This window comes from Ciconia boyciana, chromosome 2 (assembly GCF_034638445.1).
Source record: "Ciconia boyciana chromosome 2, ASM3463844v1, whole genome shotgun sequence".
Classification (NCBI taxonomy): Eukaryota; Metazoa; Chordata; class Aves; order Ciconiiformes; family Ciconiidae; genus Ciconia; species Ciconia boyciana.
Genome location: NC_132935.1, coordinates 146,863,802 through 146,883,446, shown reverse-complemented (window position 1 = coordinate 146,883,446; position 19,645 = coordinate 146,863,802). Strand labels below are relative to the sequence as shown.

Genomic DNA, 19,645 nt, shown 5'->3' with positions numbered 1-19,645 from the left:
GTGTAAAATGGATTATTTTGGAGGAAAAACCTTTGTGATCTTTTACTTGAGAATATTTTTAAATGTTTCCTTACATTTCTAATTTCCTTATTATAATTTACATTTATAATGAGAAGCTGATTAACAGTGTTCTTTGTGAACAGTGTATTAAATGCAAAATATTTTCGAAGTGCAAAAACTACCTGCAATATAATTACTACCTATAGATTAACAAAAATAATGCAGTGTTTGGCAGTGCAAAGACACATGCAGTGTTCTAAAGCACCCCATTGTAAAAATTATTTTAACCAAAGTACTTTTACTTCAACAGGCTCTGAAGGTGATTAAAAATAAACCCCCCAAAATTCCACACCAAGCCTTTTTCAAAAAACTAAACCACAGCATAAACGCTGTAAACAAACCGATATCATAAATGGAAAACTGTTGTAGAAAATGAAGCAGTACGATGATCAAAATCATTGCTGTTGTCAAGAATGTTTCCTTCTGTAAAGGTACTCAAAGGTCTTAAGCGTTAAGGAATTAAAATAAAACTTTCATTATTCTGAGGTCTACAGTATGACCATTTCCTCTTAATCAGTTAGATGTATTACCTCAGGTGAGACTGGATTTAGTAATCGAACTATACATTTATGAATGGTTTCACCTGCAAAATGTTAAATATAAAATCATGCCTTTTTTAAAAAAAAAACAACAAAACAACCCCAAACAATCAAAGGGTTATACATCCAGATAGTGCTTTTTATAACTATTCAGGACTACATTCCGAATTACATAAAAGTAAACCTGGAAATAAATCTAAATTGCAAACTGAAATTATTAAATCACCAAACAAGAAATCTCATTCACAGTATCATTTTATTATTTTCATTTATAATTTGCTTCCCTAAGAACAAACCAAATCTTATTTTCACACGTTAGAACTGTTGTTAGCATGAACATTGGAGCAAGAAACTTTAGTATCAGATTTTAACCTTGCCTTGCATTCTTCTTTTTTCTTTAAGCACTACTTTTCACTGATGTAAATTATTTTCTGAGCGTTTTGACTTGACACTCAACATAGTCTTTCTCCTAAATGTGACTTTTGCTAACTAGCATTAATATGCAACTTCATTCAACCATTCACTGACTTCACATGTATTCAAAGTCTTCTTTTTAACACTTACGACAACATATTTGCTGATACTTTTAAAATTTCATTAAGCTTTGTTCAAATAAAAATGGTATCAAATTGAAATTTACAAAACTTAAAATTTTATTAATGAAAACTCTGTGTGATTGAATTATCAAAACAAGATTTATCAAAAACATTTTATCATTAAAAGACTCTACTCAATTAGCATAATGGTTCTAGTAACCGGACTCCACGTAGTTTTTAGGCACGCAAAAGTGCAGAATGGTGCTTTTGGAAAGCCTGCCAAGCATTTATGTAGGTTAGATCCTTGACTGCTGCTGGAATTTCACTAGGAATTGGGTGCCCACCATTGTTTTTGTTTTCTTTTTGCTTTCTTTCTCAGATGGTTTTTTGGGCCTTTGGTGGTTGGGGTTTTTTGGTGTCTAATGTTCTCAATTAACTTCATCCATAGCTTTAGATTCTCCTTACAGATCTAACTTCATCCCCTTCAAATTGAATTAAGAGTTACTAGGTCCAATCTTTCAACACCTTTTTTTCAAATGGAAGCTTTCTACTTTTTCAACTTTCAGTTCCTAAATTTCAGGTGAATTAATCTAACTCAAACAACATCAAAAGTTCTCTGCTCCTGCAAATAAGACTAAAAACAAAAATTAAGGCAAGATATTTTTTCTGCAACAGAATCTGAAAACATATTTGATACTAGGTAAATAAATGTCAAGATTAGCTTCACTCTGAAGTCTACAGATACAGCACCATGATTTTGTTCTGTTTATAAATCTGGCTTCCCTTTTGATTTTGCATTCATTTAGAAAACAGCACTCTCACTAAAAGGTGAGGAAGGCTCATGTATACAGTATTTAAAATTTTAACAGGTTACAGCAAGTCTACACATAACACTGGCTGTCATGATTCCAAATTTAATTATCAAGAGGTTTATTTTTAAAAAGGTATTTGAGTTCTAAATGACTAAACCAGAACTTAATAACAAAACTTTTACCCACTGTAGAGAGATGTATTTTTAAGTAAAAGAAAAAGAATCATATCCTAGAACTACTTACCAGAGAAACTGAGAATGAAATAGATTTATTTTAAGGCAGAAGTTCAATTATATACCAGGTTAAAAGCCACCACAATATTAACTATAACTAACTTGTTCAGCATTTAAAAACTTGCATTCATAACTATTAATTTGCATGCTGGCTAGAACTCTACTGATGTTCCAGGAAGCCCAGCTGGAGATATGGTTATCCTTAGAGGCTAAAGCTATGCCAGAGTAAAGTCAACCTACTCACTACTTTTTCATCATTAAACAAACTGTGCTCATTTATGTTAGTAAGTTATATAAACTATTTAGAAAGAAGTATGAAATATTGACAAAGACAAAACAGATTTTAAAAAGCTATCGTTGAAAAAGTTAGAATACATATTCAGAGGAATTTCAATGCTTAAAAACAGATTCACATATGTTCATCCAGTTGAAGATTAGTGTATTAAAAAAAGTTAAGAAAATACTTTGTGTTTCAGTTCGACCGCACTTGATTCAAGTACAGCTTGGGGGTTGGCCGATATAAATTAAACATGGTCACTGCGCCTCAGCAGCCAGAAGTACAGAAAAATGTACATGTTCACAGGATAAATAGAAGTCTCTTCTTTTGGAGGGGGAAAAAAAAAAAAAGCTATCTCACTCCAATACGGGAGGTCATCCACTCCAAGCCTTGGCATAATCTGAAAGATAAGAGATGTTATATTGATACCAGTTCTATTCCAGCATCTTTAAAGTATTTTCTACTTGTTTTTATGTTTAAAAACATCTACTCAAAATAAATAAAATCAACTGGAATTGGGATTGAAACTTGAACAGAGTAAATATTGTTTTAAACTAAGTCTACTTAGGCTTTAACCACAAGAAGATGGTCAAGCATGCTATTTTATTGAAGCTTGGCACTCCTTCAATTTTTTTTTTCCTTGTAAATCTAAAAGACACTATTCTTAACATGCTTTCTCAAAAGTACATGAAACCAGATAAGTTTTGCTCTTTCTATACGTTTCCCATGAAAGACTGCTTACTTGAAAGCTAGACCTTTATATACTAATACTAAAAGACAAAGGACAGGTACCCAGGCTGAATTGGTTCACAAAAAGGCAGTGTATCAAGAATTCCAAAAGCCCATTACAAAATTAAAAATATGTTTATGTTCAACACCAAGATTGCATGGGATCTAATCTGCCTACTCACTCAATTTGCATCTCTATTTAAAAGTCTTCCATTTCAGGATACAGGTTTTCCTTTGATGTTCTAGGGATCTAGTTACCTAGTTTATGCCATCTTTAAGCTTTACCTTTGTAAAGTATATCATGATTTAGCTATCCAAGAGGGCTAGCTTCACTCACATGGGGTTAATCTCCCTAGACTTCTGTCAGATCTTCCCAAGGAAGATTCAGCTCAGCAATCTAACTCTGGGAATTTTTTTATGAGTTGGTCTCACTACTGTCACAGTTTTAAGTATTCGAATTACTCATCTTTTTTAAATAAGAAAGAAGCAGCTTAGGATGGACAATGTTTCTAAACTGAAGTTCATATTCATTAATTTCTACCTTCCTCCAAATGCCAACTTATTTGAAGATCTAATTTAGTACATAAACTAAATACTCAAAAGCCACTTTGGCAAAACTGTTAGGAAGAAAGCAGAGTTAAATCTTAGAATGAAACAATACAATCCAAAGACTCAATTAAAAAAACCAGTTTGTTTTCCCTAATACATCCCACCCTAAGGAAGTGAATGCTGCCAATCACTCTACAAGACATCTTCATTACATTAGAAAATACTTCATGCTAGAAGTGAGGAAGATAGTCTCACTTCCCACTCAGTTGGATTCACTATTTTTGATGTCACAAGACGACTTTATTGTAAACGTTGTACAACATAGCTGAAAAAACTTCTAACTATTACACATTACAAGACTGCTTTAAGAATCAAGATGAAAAATTAGCACACTTCAAACCACGTAAGGAAGACACTATCCAACTTGTTACAGGCATCCAAAAATGTTTTTTGATCTTTATAGACAAAGGATATAAGGAAAGCTCAGCTTTCCATTTTAGTAATTGCTGGCATAAGGTATACAAAGTTTCAAAATTAGCTACATCAGCCAGATATAAATAAAAGGTTTAATATTGGTAACAATTTTGTTTTATGCCAGATCTACATACCTTTTCATCAAAACTATGTTTGAATGTTTATCAAAAAACCCAACCAACCAAAAAAATCCCAAAACCACCCCAACCCCTCCCACACCTTAGAAACTTATGGCAGATCAGAATGTAAAGGAAGATGCAATAGCTTATTTCTTTAACTACACAAAGACACACAGAATGAGAGGGTAGTGCACAGAGAATAAAAAATTATGCCAACAGCTACATATTTGGGGGAGAGTGGGTTTGTTTTGTTCTGGGTTTTGTGGTGGTGTTTGGGTTTTTAGTTTTTTTAAAAAAATAAGCTGAAAGAGTTTAATACAAATTTGGAGTTTGAGCTATGAAAAAAGATCCACAAGGTTCAATTAAAAAAAGGAAAAATTCAAAATGTCCCTCTGACTGCAAAGATCAGAAAATATGTTCTTTCAGGAAATCCACATTGGTTCTATAGGCTTCTGAATCAGTATTCTCATTTACCATATATTACTATACTAAGCAGTAAGCATTTACCCTTCTCCTGTCAAAGCACAACAGGACTGAATGTGCCATGGGTGATCCTTTATGGAGCTAAGGGTGAGGTAGGTAGATATCTCAGCAGCTGTCATGCAACCTTTCATGTCCTGCTTGTTTGCAAAGATGAGAACTGCAGCCTTCCGTAAATCCTAGAAGTAATTTAGAGTATTCATAATGGTTATTATAAAGAACTAAAAGGCTATTGCGTTAACTGAAGTTCTTAGAAGAACTGTATTCAAGCTAATCTACAATTACACAGCAGCATGTAATTTTAACAGACTTACTGCATTAAAAATTAATTACACTAAGACTGAAGAAACCAATTTATTCAGAAGTGTTCTCCACCACAGAGAATCAAATTACAATGTATTATACAGCTGTCCTTTTCGTGTTGATCACATGTTCATATGTTAACTAATGAAAGTCTTGATAAAATATATTTCATAAAGCTCCAAACCATCCAGCCAGCAGAATTATTACTGGATAAACATTCCAAAAATCTACATTAGATACTATTCAAATGGAAAAGCCTGCTAGATATCATTCCCTTGAAATTACTTTCAACTTCATTAAACAAGTTCTGTAGTGATTAAAGCAATAACAATTTAAGAAAGCTATCTAAATCCTTGTAAGTTTTATCCTATTGTTCAATAAAGTGAGCTCTAATAATGCTGCAGCAGCTTTAGTAAAAACAGAATCTAATAAAAAGTTGTTTTGTGTCTGTATAGAAATCAGCATTCCACACAGCAATGAGACAAGAACTGGGATGTATGGTTTTAGGACTGCAGAAGGGTAAACAAATGCAATAGGAAGCTGACAGTTGTAATTAAAAGTGTTCAACACATTTAAATGTATATTAAATTTTGAGATTATTTCTCCATCAAGAGAAAAAAAACCCAAACCTTTATGGTCCAAAGTTGAAAATTCACTCTTACAAGTAGTCCAGTCTAGGCCTACCGGCTGTTTTCAAGAGATGGTAGATCACAATCTCATAAGACTTTATAACACCGGAAACTAATAAATTACATGGGAAAACTTCACCACAAAAAGTCATCTTTCCACCTTTTTTGGTAATGTATTTGCTCCTTACTACCAGACCCAAACTACATTAATATTAACTATAAAGTAAAATCCTCACTCATTTGAAACAATGCATGTCTCACAGAAATGAACTCCACAGAATTACTTGCATTGTACTAAATCCTTTTCCTTAAAAAATGGATATTTAGATTTAAAACAACCCTAATTTAGCTTAAGGGTGATCACAGAAGGTTTTTAGCTAATCCAACATAGATGTTAATTTAGGATGTTTGAGGGAGTTGACCCAATGTTGAACAGTCCTCAATACAACATACAGTAATAAAACTACAAACAAAATAATCTGGAAGGAAACTGAAATGAAACTAATTTATCCGTAGTATTAGATACGCTCCTTAATTTTAAGGAAGCAGATTAAAAGAAGCAAGACAGAGAAATGGAATTGCCTACTTTCTAAAAAAGTTTATTGAAATTTTAGCCATTTAACCAAAAGAAGAGAGATAGTGGTGGAGAACAATAATACCCAGTTATATTAATATGAAGTTTAAGATATTTTACAAGTTCAACATTTGCAAAGTAAAGAGTGATTTGATTACAATCAAACAAGCCCTTGTAGAAGATTGCTTCATAATAATTTTCCTGTTTATCTGTAATTTACATAATTTTAAAATGTGACCAACATGGATGCACATTTAGGCTCAGAAATATTTTTGTGACACTATAATTTTTGCTAACATAGGAAGCATGTAATGTTATTCACAAAAAAACTATTATCCCAACTCCCCACCATACCTCATGAGCCAGCATTCTATAAAGTTCTTCTTTTGTAATAGAAAGTCGCTCTCTATCAATGCTGTCAACAACAAGAATGATGAACTAGGGGAAAAAACAATAATACAGTATGTAAGTACAAAGTATAAATTACAGAAAGCATGTTTTCAGAAGACCACTACCACAAGTCTTCTTATATAAGAGAGACATAGACTTTCAGAGCACACGAGAAAACAGAACAAGAGGTTTATTGTTACAGTCTTTTGCTAGAACCCTGGGAACCATGTGAAGATTATAGTTAAAGATAAATAAAAAATTATTGTGCTTGTACATTTCAGCACTGCTATTAAGATCTACTTTCACGTACTATGGTTAAATCTCCTTGGTGGATTTGAAGGCCCTACATCATAAGCAAAATAGTGATGTAAGTACCAAAAGCACCTATGGGTAGTGGATTACATTTAAAATGTGGATGACAAACTCGCTATACAGTGCACAGTAATAGCTGTTTTCATTGATAACTACTACTTGTATACTCAGCTATAAAACCGAAATTGAAATTCCCTATTTTGAAAGAAGCATTTTTAGCAATTCAGCATCATCTTACTCACAAGGTTTAAGAAATGTTATTTCAAAGTAGTACATCAGACCTCAGAAAGCTAGGTACCTGTAGGGCGTAGCATTATGTTGTTGCACAACAACTTAACCTTTGTAACGCAAAGGGCCTGTACAGTTGGCTTCTCACTTACAACTTTGCACCCTTCCACCTAGGGCCTGGAGATAGCTATAGCAGTGATTTTACCCTTACTGTTCCTGCCAGGCACATTATTCTCATGGCCGTGCACTTGTGAATCCTGAGACACTGCTAGGTCTGGTACATCAGGTCTCTCCCATGGGAAGTGATTGTCATTGGTATGAAAATTACTCTCTTTTACCCCACTCCTTCTGCCCCTTGTTTTGTACCTTCTATTTTATGGCCTTAGACTAGAGGGGAAAAAGACATGGCATTACAGGGTAGGTAATACTCAACTAAATGCTTGTAAGCATTACACAACAGTATGTGTACACAAACCATAACAACTGATCAGTGTTCAACACTTGCAGCGCTAACAGTGTCATAGGTGGGAACAACCAGTAGGGAGATCAAGTACGTTCTGATGAAAATCATACAGATACTATAAAAAAAAAAAAATTACAGGGAACACATGCCACACTGGAGAGGAGACCTAGGAGGTGACGTTCATCTAAGAGACTCCACTTCTCTGCCCAGAGGGGAATAGTTTTCTATACCTTTTCTCTTTTACTGTAACTCTTTTTGTTTGCCCCCAGCCCCAATAACTTAACCATGACAGCTCCCTCCCCTTTCCTCTCCCCGCAAATCTTGTGTCTGTAAGCCCGTCTCAACATCCTTTCTGTAAGAATACTATCTGACTCTTAAAACAGAATTGCAGAATTAGCCATATTAAGTTGAAACTAATTAAGACAGGTATGCACTGAAAAGCTTATTTGTGGGATTTTTACATTACTCCAAACATTTTGTTTAGATTTTTTCAATTTACAGATAAGGAAAGACAGAAAAGAGAGATAGTAAGAAAAAAAGGAGGATTAGAAGTCACCGCTATAATTCTCTAACATATGCTCCAAATCACTTTGCCTTATAAAATTAAGGAGATTCATTACCCATTGAAAATGACCACAAAGTACAAAAAAATAAGTCAATTTAATGCTGCTGTGACTTTGAGTTGTCCAGCACAAGAGGAGGAACAGTAAAGGAATTATTCATATCGGGGAGGTTAGGATTAGCGTACTAAACAGACCCCTTTTTCTTCCTCATCTGTTTCCAGCAGTCAAAGCTTTAGTAGTCTACTTTTAGTAGAAATAGTAAGAAATGAAGTCTAAAATCTTTTGCATCAAAGTAGATGTCTCAAAGCGAGGCTACAGAGATTTTATGTGCATGCTGCGTTGATAACCTTTTGGCATGAAAAAGACTGGCATAAAAAACAAACCCCCAGAAGACAACTATTGCTGAGTTCTACTCCAACCTTTCCAGCAATGGCAGCTTTACCAGTTACCTCACGAGTACTGCACAGCTAGACGTTCCTTTATCCTTTGGATAAAAACCACGAGCTGATGAGCTTTTTAAAAACTGCTGCCTAGAGAAAGTTTCATTCCTCATCCTTAATTATCGTTACCTCAAAAACATTTCAGACTAGATGTACAGAAGTTCGGTTAACCACTGCAAATCCTCACTGAATTTGCAAAGTACATTGCAAAATTGTCTTTTTAATCTACTTGAAAAAATATGCAAAAAACCCATTTGATCTGAAATGTATTTCGATATCATTTGATTGTCTAGGAAAAAAGTCTAACTTCGCAGTTTATACCGCAGATCGAACAACATTACCGTAAAGTATACAGGAAAAATACTTCAAATATTACTAGGAAATTGGCTGCATACCAGAGACACCTTACACTTTTCTGGTTTGTTCTTCCTCAAAAAGATTTGAAAACAATACAGCTGCAATCTTTATAAAAATCTACCAATATTCCTAATAAATAAATACAATTCCAGACAAACTTATTGAATTTGCAGATTTCAAAGCAGCTTCTCATACCTCTGTGTTTGAATAATAGGTATTCCACGATGACCGTAACGATTCTTGTCCTCCAATATCCCACATTAAGAAATGAGTGTTCTTCACCACTATTTCTTCTACATTGCTTCCTATGGTTGGAGAAGTATGAACCACTTCATTCATTAAGCTAAAGGAAACAATATCACACCATAAAGACCAGCCAGTAAAATCCACAAGGGTTGTCACAGTTCAATTACAACAAATTTGTTGTAGAAAAAGTAAATATGTGTAACTGTGATTAAAAATATTTTTAAATAGGCATATTTCAAAAAGCTATATATTTGATTTTTTACAGAAATAAAGCGAATATTTAAGAGCAGTTCTTTAGTGAAAAGATTAGTTCAATCTGAATTTGGACTAAAAACTGTGGCTGACGAAGTTCCAGTGTGCTTTTGTAGCAGACTGTAGACATGCTTAAAGACATCAGTACTGAAAAACAAGCACATAAAAGGCTTATAACTAATGGACAAGCATCTGTGTTTTAAGAGGCTTCTCTTTTTAAAGGGCACTCTAACAGATACTTAAAATGCACTTGTTTCAAAGTAGAAGCTGCTATTCTAAAGATCCCAAATAAGGGGAACACTAAACTGTGCAAAATATAAATCAGAATATAATTTTATCAGAGCACTCAACTTAGTAACTCAATATTAAAACAAATTCCTAAGGACTGTTTGTTTACATAGCTGAAAGTTTCTCAGTCCTACCTTTAAGCTTTGTCAAAAGTGCTTAGGAAAAAGTTTTTTTGGAAAACATCCTCTGCTGCCTTCATATCCAAATATATGCATAGTAATTTGGCTACACCCTCCTCCTTTTCTACAATTATAATAGTAATTACTTTCCTGCCAATATTCTTGAATTTATCATAGATAAATTGTATATTATGTTGTAATGCTGGCAAGATTTGGGTGCAATGATGCTATTGAAAATGCTAAAGGTAGTATTTCATCTTGCCTAGGCGCTATTTTGAGGAATCCTCCATCACAAATTTTAGACACTGGAATTAGGAAACATTTATGGATTTTTGCAGAGTAGCTAGAAATCAACCACTAGTTTAGAAATCACTTTCTTCTCTGCAGTTCTTGGCAACAGGATTATTTCTATGCTTACAAATAAAGATAGGCTTTGATGGCAAAAGAATTTGCAGTTCACTTTGTGCTTGTATGTACACTTTTGTTATTCAATTTACAGTTCAGTTTTAAAACACTGCAGTTCCTTCACTTATCCTTTAAATATTTACTCTGTTTAGAACAACTAATACCATTAATGTACAATCTGTGATCTAGAACCCTAGAGATTCCGCCAGGTGGCAAAGCTGAATTTTCAATGATTAAACAATGACAAATACTAAAATATAAACAGAAAAACAAAATAGTTCATATACTTACAATTGGTAAAGAATAGTAGTCTTTCCAGCATTATCAAGACCCACTATGATTACTTTGTGCTCTGCATATACACAAAAAAGACAAGAATAAATTAGTGGAAACAGCAATAATTATAATTCTGGTTAATCACTTTTCCTTACTGAAGAAAGCAACTGCTTGTTTGACTTCTTTCAATAGCTTACACAGTCTACTGGTGATTGAGGACAGAAAAAAAAAAAATCCACAAAGCCTCATCTTTTCCTAAAACTGTAGTCTCAAGAGAAGTCAGTACTGGAAGTCTTCATAAAGGAATGGTTACTAATATGATTACTTCATTTAAAAAATCTAGTTTTAGAAAGAAAAGTACAATGAAAAAGGATGATACACTGCTATGAGTTATATTAAGAACATCACCAAACATCCAAAGACTGCACAAAATATTAGCCTAACATTCAAGGCTCAATAATAACCACTTGTTAAAGGACCACCATCATTCGCACGGTAAAAACTAAGAGGAAGCCATATTTTGAATAGATCACAAATTCCAACATTTTCTGAACTGAAAAGTCACAGAATGACAGAATGGTCAAGGTTGGAAGACACTTCTGGAGGTCATCTGGTCCAACCCCCTTGTTCAACCAGGGCCACCTAGAGCCAGTTGCCCAGGACCACTGCCCAGGCTTTTGAGTATTCCAAGGATGGAGATTCCACAACCTCCCTGGGCAACCTGTGCGAGTGCTCAGTCACCCTTACAGTGAAAAAGTGTTTCCTGATGTTCAGAGGGAACCTCCTGTGTTTCAGTTTGTGCCCACCACCTCTGGTCCTGTCACTGGGCATCACTGAGAAGGGCCTGTCTCTGTCCTCTTTGCACCCTCCTTTCAGGTGTTTATATACATTAACAAGATCCCCTCCAAGCCTTTTCTTCTCAAGGCTAAACAGTCCCAGCTCTCAGCCTTTTCTCATATGAGATGCTCCAGTCCCTTAATCATCCTTGTGGCCTACCACTGGACTCTCTCCAGTATGTCCATGTCTCTCTTGTTCTGAGGAGCCTGGAACTGGACACACTACTCCAGGTGAGGCCTCACCAGTGCTAAGCAGAAGGGAAAGGTCACCTCCCTCAACCTGCTGGAAAGTCCAGCTTATAGAATAGTGACCTTCCAAATGCTGCAATGTTATTTTTCCAGGCACAGGGGAAACAAAACCAAAACCAAACAAAAACAACAAAAACCCCAGAACTTACATACTTCTCTGTAGTTAATCCTTCTTAGAATTTCAAATACAGCAGCACAGACAATTAGAATGGTGGTTCTTTTGAACATGTGTGCAGTTAATGAATCAATACTGATCCACTTACTGACAAAAAAGCAAATCACTTGAGAGTAGAGAATTTACAAATGGATACTACAAGTAAAACTTGCATTAAAAGTCTGTGAACAGACTCACTTTTGAAGGGGTAATATTTAAAATTCTAGGGCACTTATTCCAAAGCAAAACATGGTTCACAGCTTAAAGATTTCCTCTAAAACACCACATTCAATCTACAAGACTTATAAAAAATTACTAAAAGGTCAGAAGATCTGTCATAAATATCAAATTGGTGGGGTTTTGCCTGCAAGTGGGTGGTCTAAGGAAGAATAAAAGTGTTTTGTTTTGTTTTAAAACCTATTTATATATAATAACCTAGGTCTTTTCATACTGGAAGTGATTTTAATAAAATAATCTCTTGCTTGGGACTTTTAGAAGTTTTGCTATGTGATACGGCCCTAACAAATGTTGAAATGTATTTCCTTGTATCACTTCCCCTACTACTGCATCCTGCCAACACATTCTAAGGAAAGAACTTTTCCTGGCTTTAAATCCAGTAATATTTTTAACCCCATAAGAAGCAGCATCAGCAATTAATAACCTTTCCCAATACAGTACAAAATCCTCTCTGCTTTCAACTCTAATAAACCATGCCACATAGCTAGACTGTTCATCTCTTCTTCAAATTCAGTTAAGTTTAAAGGGCTTTCAAAGTTCAAACACAGAAATACCTTTCTGTTGCTTTCAAAACAGCCAGGTTGTCAACTATTGTCTGGAAGAAGACGACTACTTTTGCAACATTCTGTTTGAGTTATTTTCAAGAAGGAAAAGAAAAGGAATTCCAGTCAGGCATTACATTGCTCTTTCCCACCTTCACATCAGAATACAGAGTCTTACTTAGGAATGAATAAGAAAAGTGTTGGATGAAACAGTATCACGCTACTTAAAGTAGTGAAAAAAAAAAAAATCCCCATGAGATGACTTTTTGAAAGCCACTGAAGTGTGAATGGTTCAACACTAATTGGGAAAAAAAGGCAGAGCTTATCTGTGTTACTCCATATTCAAATGGTATTTTATACAGTAACGGAATAAGCACAAACAAGAAAGAGTCACACAAGTCTTAATTAATGTCGATTTGGGGATGAAAATAATAAGATGAAAGCATCAATATCTCATACAAATAGCAGTTTCCACCTTTTATTAATGGCAGTTACTTTCAGAACTGTCATATATGGTAATAGAAAACTCTTCACTTAAAACATTCAAAAGTTGAATCTCTGTCTAGTTTGGCTAGATTACAGAATTTTTACTTGTATATGTGCATTAGAGGAAAAACTTGTGAACTTAAAAACTGTCAAACTAAGACAGAACAAAATTTTAGCAAGAGAAGTACTTGTTTACAAGAGCAACTAGTAGAAGATAGATGCAACACTTAAGAGAAAGGACAATTATGGATTAAACCATAGGCAGTGATTTCTGCTCATATTTGTGTTCTGTACTTACAGACTAACCCAAGTTTCTCCCTTTCACTGGCTGGTATTCTAACTCAGTTTGGGTTGTATTCATGCATATCTTCCCAGTCCACCATGTTCTTGGCAAAGGAAGAAGAAAATCCGTAACAGAGTTGCCAGAGCAGAAGAGCAGAGTCTTTATAAATCAGGTACAAAGAGCGGAAAAAAATAAGTAGAAAAAGTAGGCATACGCAGGGGGAAAAAAAGACAGTATTAAACTACTGTTTGAAAGAATCCAAAGAATTCTGTTATATCAATCATTCCTGGCAGACTTAAAAAAAAATAAATATATATATATACAGTATTGTTAAAAAAAAATCTCAGGCAGTCTAGTATTACAAAATAACAGGACAGTGAAGATGATCTTCTAGCAGATCTTAGAAGGAAGAAATAATATGCTCTTTTCATCACTTACTTTTCTATATTCCTCTGTGGTAAAAGGACCCAAAATGGAAGATTCAATTCTCACAACTTCAGCCTTTCCTCTTTCTAATTTGCAAAAATTAAAAATAAAAATATTTCTAAATACTTTAATGATGAGCAAGGCTCTTCCAACATATTTGAAAGAAGAAATGAATATTGGAAAGGGTACCAATACTTTCCAGGCTATGAAACACAAACCCCACACCTAGTTCCAAAGAACAACAATCTCGGCGGCTTCAAGGCTGAAGACAGAATGCAGATAGAAGTTTGCTAAAGAGGAGGCAGGAGGAATAGCATTTTACTAAAGTTCAAAGACATTTCAATACAAGGATTCATTGTGCATACTAAAAGCTGCCTTACAGTCTTCTTTTAAACACAGAATAACTGCTTAAATACATCTTGTATTTCCAGACTTGATTACAAGAGAATAGCCTTTAGTAGTCACCGGAACCAAAATCCATTTGGTTTTCCAGATAATGGTCTCTGCTAACCTGACTGTACAGTCTGTGAACTGTCAGCAAGCCTAAGTGAAATAAACTGTGGAGTTACAGAAGTTCAACGAACTTGACTTAGAGCTTACCGTTATTTTTCTTACGGCAGTTTTTTAACACCTATAGCATTTATTCAGAGCAACTTGGAAGACTCTGAATGACTATCATTCCAAAAAATGAAAATACAGATTTGTGAACTTCTTAAAGAACTCTATCAGCCACAAACACACACACACAAAGGAATAAGGTATTGACAATTGTCAGAGTTGCCTTTATCAGGGATGCTGACATTCACTTCTGTTTTTTCCTTATAGTTTCATTAAGAGCAATCTTGACAGTATTGATGGAATGATAAGTCACGCAAGTTTTATTCAGCTTTGAGTTAACACAGGCAATAAGTTAGTTGCTCCACCATTTATTCCTATTACTGCATGCTACTTACAAGACTGTGGCATCTGAGTACTGAATAATAGCTTAAGCCAGTCATTTTTGAAGTCTGATTTTTTTTTTAAACATACTTTTAAAAGTCATTTTCAAAATAAGTGTAAATTCAATCTGAACTTAGGACACTTTAGAACTAGACTTTAAATGGCTGCAGGGCATAATGTTTTAAATGAAAACAATACTCGGGCAATGTTTTTTGTCAATTTCAAAAATAAGGAAAAAGAATCAGGAAGCCATCAGTAAGTCACCTGGAAAAAAGACAAAAGTCTATTTTTAAGCCAATTGTTTCTCTTACAAGTAAAGTATCTCTATTTCAGTTCGCATTGTTCAGTTACTACTTGATTTAGAGACAACATATATTGAGAGCTGAAAGATATAGAAATGCTTATTGTCCTCCCTCCTTCAGGCTTTAACCTCTGCACTGAAAAGGCACAAAGACCAGAAAACAAGATTAAATAAGGCCTTGCAACAGTTTTGTCCACTACCGCCACCACCACACAAACAAAACCAGCCACTGTTTAAAGACTACTGCCAAACTCAAACTGGAAATGAATCCTTCCAAACATATCCACAGAACTAAATAGATATTCCCTGATGGACTGTGCTCAGCGCAGAGACTGTTAGCGTTCCTCTCTTTCATTAGTCATTGACTCACAGACCAGCACAGGCATCACCCAGTTTCCTTAAACTGCTCTGCACTGCAGCTTTTCTTGTTCCATAATCCCACATACCAGATTTGGAGAGTAGATAGTGCACTGCAATGGAAAAGCAAGTGCATTCTGCCAGGGGAGCAGGCAAAAAGAGCTAAAGGCTTTCCCCTCCTAAAAGTTCATCACAGGTCAAAACCACAGAACACTATTTTAACCGTTACATTTTTCACCATGAGCCAGTCTGGGTTTTCCAAAATGGGCTAACCATAATCAAAATGGGCTGAACCAACTGGATCAATTTCTGTTGCAGGCACAGTGAGTTGAAACAGAACAACAGACAGGTTCAACTCCCTGGTAGGAACACACGGATGCTACCCAAGTCACAGGGCTAAAACAGTTGAATACAAATAGTAAGAAATGCTGCTGGAAGAGGTCAATAGATAACATTAGTCAACAGAAACTTACCCCGAATGTCTTTAGAAACAGACTAGGTCAAGCCTCTCGACCTTCCTTCCAGAACCTCATCCTTACAATTGAAGAGGATGGCAAAAAAATCAAATTGCAAAGTAGTAAAGATGATGTATAAATTAATAAAATGACATCCAGTGCTTTAGTAGGATCTAAGGTACCTTCATTATAACCTGCCTGTTTTCCTAACAGGCAGAAGTCACTCTGAGTGAATGCAATTTTCTGTACTGAGTGAATGCAATTTTCTGTACGTTGCGCATTTACTCTAACTGCGCTGAACCCTGAAGCACAAAAATGCACGTTTAAGATGTTAGTTAAGATGTGCCTTTTCCAGAAAGCTACTAACATATCTTCTTCCTGTGAGTTAACAGTATTAGTTCATCAGTAGATATTTCTTTAACGTTGTCCAGACATTATTGATCAAATACCTTTCAGATTTGGCATTTTCAGCTCAGCTATTATTCACATTTATGAAAAGCAGTGCCTAATTAATACTTGAGTGAAATGCCAACGATTTCCTGTTCTGTATCTTCCTGCACTCAGGCACACCTCCTCCCCCATGTTCTACTTGATAGAAGACAGATGGCACTTTCTAAATCTTTGCTTTGTTTAACCTTTCATTTTGCTAGTATAAAGTGCTTCAGACTATCAGCACAACCCACACTAGCCACAATGAACTGATGATATGCTCCACACACATTGGGGTTTATTTGCATCTTTGGAATATTCCCTCTAGATAGTCAAAATCATTGCGTAAGCTACTGTGCTAGTCTGCTCAACAAGCAGTTTCATGGGACAGCATATGAATTATCCAAGAAATTGTCTAGATTTGATATAACTAGAAGAGCAACCAAAACCAACTCAATAATTACTACCCTTTATTATTAATAATAATAATATTTAGAGGAAAATAGTCATGTAAATTAGAGAATAATTTCCCACTAGATGGGTCAAAAATTTATGTTTGAAGAGAATTTTCTAGGGTGTAATTTCAATTTTGGCCATGAAAAGAAACTCACTTCCTTCTCTGTGGTCACCACAAGAAGAGGGGGCAAAAAACCCTCAACAAACCAAACCAAAAAGAACCCCAGCAACAAAACAAGATCAGAACACACCCCAGAAGCCTCTCATTGGGATAAAAGCCAAATGGTAAGTATTTCACAGTACTGCCTCATTTATCTTAACTGTGATACTAATTTTCATTAACATTTTAAATATATGAAGAATAACTTCCCTTTCAGGAATTAATATACAGTAACAAAGACGTGTTTTCCACTAATGAAATGGAATCAACGTAATGTAATGTTGTCAAGTACTAACCAAAAAAAAAACCAAACCAAAAACCAAAACAACAAAACTGCCCCTCTTGCTTCCTCCCTGAAGATAAATATTGACTTCATAAGGTACCATATAGACCAACACTAAAACCACCAGAAGTTATCTCCTGACCAGTTCTCTGCTTATAGTTGTCTCTTCGGAGACCTTCACAGAAGGAAAGGTTGCAGATAGCAGTATTTGATGAAAACCAAGACAGTACTTAATAGTTTTCTGGAGAATAAGGGGAACTTTGAATCTTACCAAATGGGTTTTCTGGTTCAGACAAATAAGAATCTTCAAATTAACAACAACAAATTCAGAAGACTGTTAGAAGACTTCAGGAACGATGCAGTGGAATAGTGTATGCAGGGGAAAGATAAATGGCCTGGATCTCCCTCCCATCCACGAAAAGACAGTTTGATACATAGATGTTAATATGTACACACACTGAGACTTTGCTCTAGTATTTACAGCATTAGAATGGGTTATGTACACTGACAGTGACAAGACTATTAAAGGGACACCAGGTGTACCTGCCTCCCAAAACTTGCAAAATTGTATTGGCAACAAAGTGTTGCACAAAAAAGCTTAACTGCATTTGTAGTAACTTTAAAGTGGGAATGAAGTGTGCATTTGGAAACCTGACAAGAGAACAATAACATTAACATCAGTTTGCCTGCTCCAAACTCAGGGCCTCAAAGAAAAACAATACGAACAATACATTCCTTGACTAATTTCTCTTCTAACCAAAGAAGGCTAGGTAAATAAGATTCATTAAAATAAATGAATTAATAGATAAAACATAATTTTCTATTTTTATGATAACTGGCCAAGCTAAAGGTGGTGGCAGCCACAAGTTTTGAACTCTGGATTAGAGCATGAGTGATTATTGTGGGGCTGGGTGCACTAGCTAGGAGAGAATGGAAAGCTATCCCCTTACAACCTTTTTATTCTTGGCTTGAGACGTGATTTTCTTGGGTCACTAACTGTATTTAACTAGCATCTTTGCCAAAACACAAACACATCTTTACCTCAAAGGCCTCACGCAAGTTTGGTCGGTTTTTTTCTTGATATAAAAGATAAAAATAGCATGATTTTAATAGCAGACTCCGACTTAAAAACAGAGGATCTGCAAAGACAAACAAGACCTTCACCGTCCATCAAAGCTTCAGCCGCTACCATAGGGAAAAAACATGTCTGAGAGGCAGCAGCACTCACCACCATGAGAACTCGGGAGCACACCGCTCGAAGGGCTGCCCGGGATAAACGAAGTGTTTGGAGCAGCCAGGGAGGAAGGGGGAGAGGAGGGGACCACCTCAGTAAGAGAAACAAAGCGACTCCGAGCAGGAGGCGCCGCGGAACCAGCGCTCAAGGCGTTGCACGAAGAAAAGACCAACTTTTGCCTGAGCGCACCCTCAGGGGAAGCCCGGCGACCAGAGCAGGCCCCCGGCCTCCGACAGCTGCCCGCGGCCCCCTCAGCCCCGCGGGCTCCGCTCGCCCCCCCCTCACCACCGCCGCGCCGCCCGCCCCACCTCCCCGCAGCCGGCTCGGGCCCCCGCGCCCACCTTGGTTACCGAAGAGACTCCACAGCTTGGCGAAGATCAGGCCCATGCCTGGCCTCGGCTTCCCGCCGGGCACCCAGGGCTCAGCCAGGCGGCGGTGGCGGCTCCCGCGGCTCCCTTCGGCGGACGCAGCCCGCTGCGGCCCCGGGCCAGGGGGCGGGGGGGCGGGCATACGGCGCTGCCCCGCCCCCGGCCAACGGCCGCACGGCGCGAGGCACCGCCCCAACGCCTACGCGGCTGTGGCGCCGCGTCCCTCCGTGCGTCATCACGTACGCCCACGGCGGGTGGCCTGAGCGGGAGCGGGGTCAGCGGCGGCGGCGGCGTCTTTCCGGGACGCTGCTAGGAGAGGCCGGGTTTTCCCCAGGGCTGGTGAAGAGCCGAGCGGTCTGGGGTCTAGCGCTGCCGGGGAAGAGGGAGCCTCCCCGCGAGGGAGGGGTGCCGCGGGGTATGGTTGTCCCCCGCCCGGGGTAGAAGCAGCCCCGCCGCGGCCGTCGGGCCTGGAGTGGGAGCGTTGCGCTGGCAGCGTTCTTCTCCCGTCACCGTGTCATTTAGCCGGGCGGTGCTGTGGCTGATCCACGGCCTTCGTTATGGTTGGGAAGGGCTCGTGGTTTCCAAGGCACTCGTTTTTTTCCCGTATAGTAAAGCATTGTAAAACGGCAGACTCGTTTCCTGTGCTGTACTAATGGTTCTTGCGTATTGAACTCTGGCGTGAGTCCCCCAGCTTTCTCACTCGGCAGCACCTTGGGGAGGGTCAGTAGAAGAGGACGAGCCCTGCTCTGCCTTAGCATAGGAATCCGCAGGCGCTTACGTGCAGGAGGGATGGAAAT

General features: G+C 37.1%; 1 protein-coding gene across 1 annotated transcript; it reads right to left on the bottom strand.

Annotated features, from left to right (window-relative positions):
• Positions 1 to 836: 836 nt before the first annotated feature.
• Positions 837 to 18,996, bottom strand: ARL5B (ARF like GTPase 5B). The gene is made up of 6 exons (XM_072854411.1): positions 18,822 to 18,996; positions 10,669 to 10,729; positions 9,263 to 9,410; positions 6,669 to 6,752; positions 4,836 to 4,987; positions 837 to 2,857 (listed from the first exon to the last, which is right to left on the bottom strand). Exons 1-6 carry the CDS (start codon positions 18,988 to 18,990, stop codon positions 2,809 to 2,811), a joined length of 663 nt encoding a protein of 220 aa, XP_072710512.1. The 5' UTR covers positions 18,991 to 18,996; the 3' UTR covers positions 837 to 2,808.
• Positions 18,997 to 19,645: the final 649 nt, after the last annotated feature.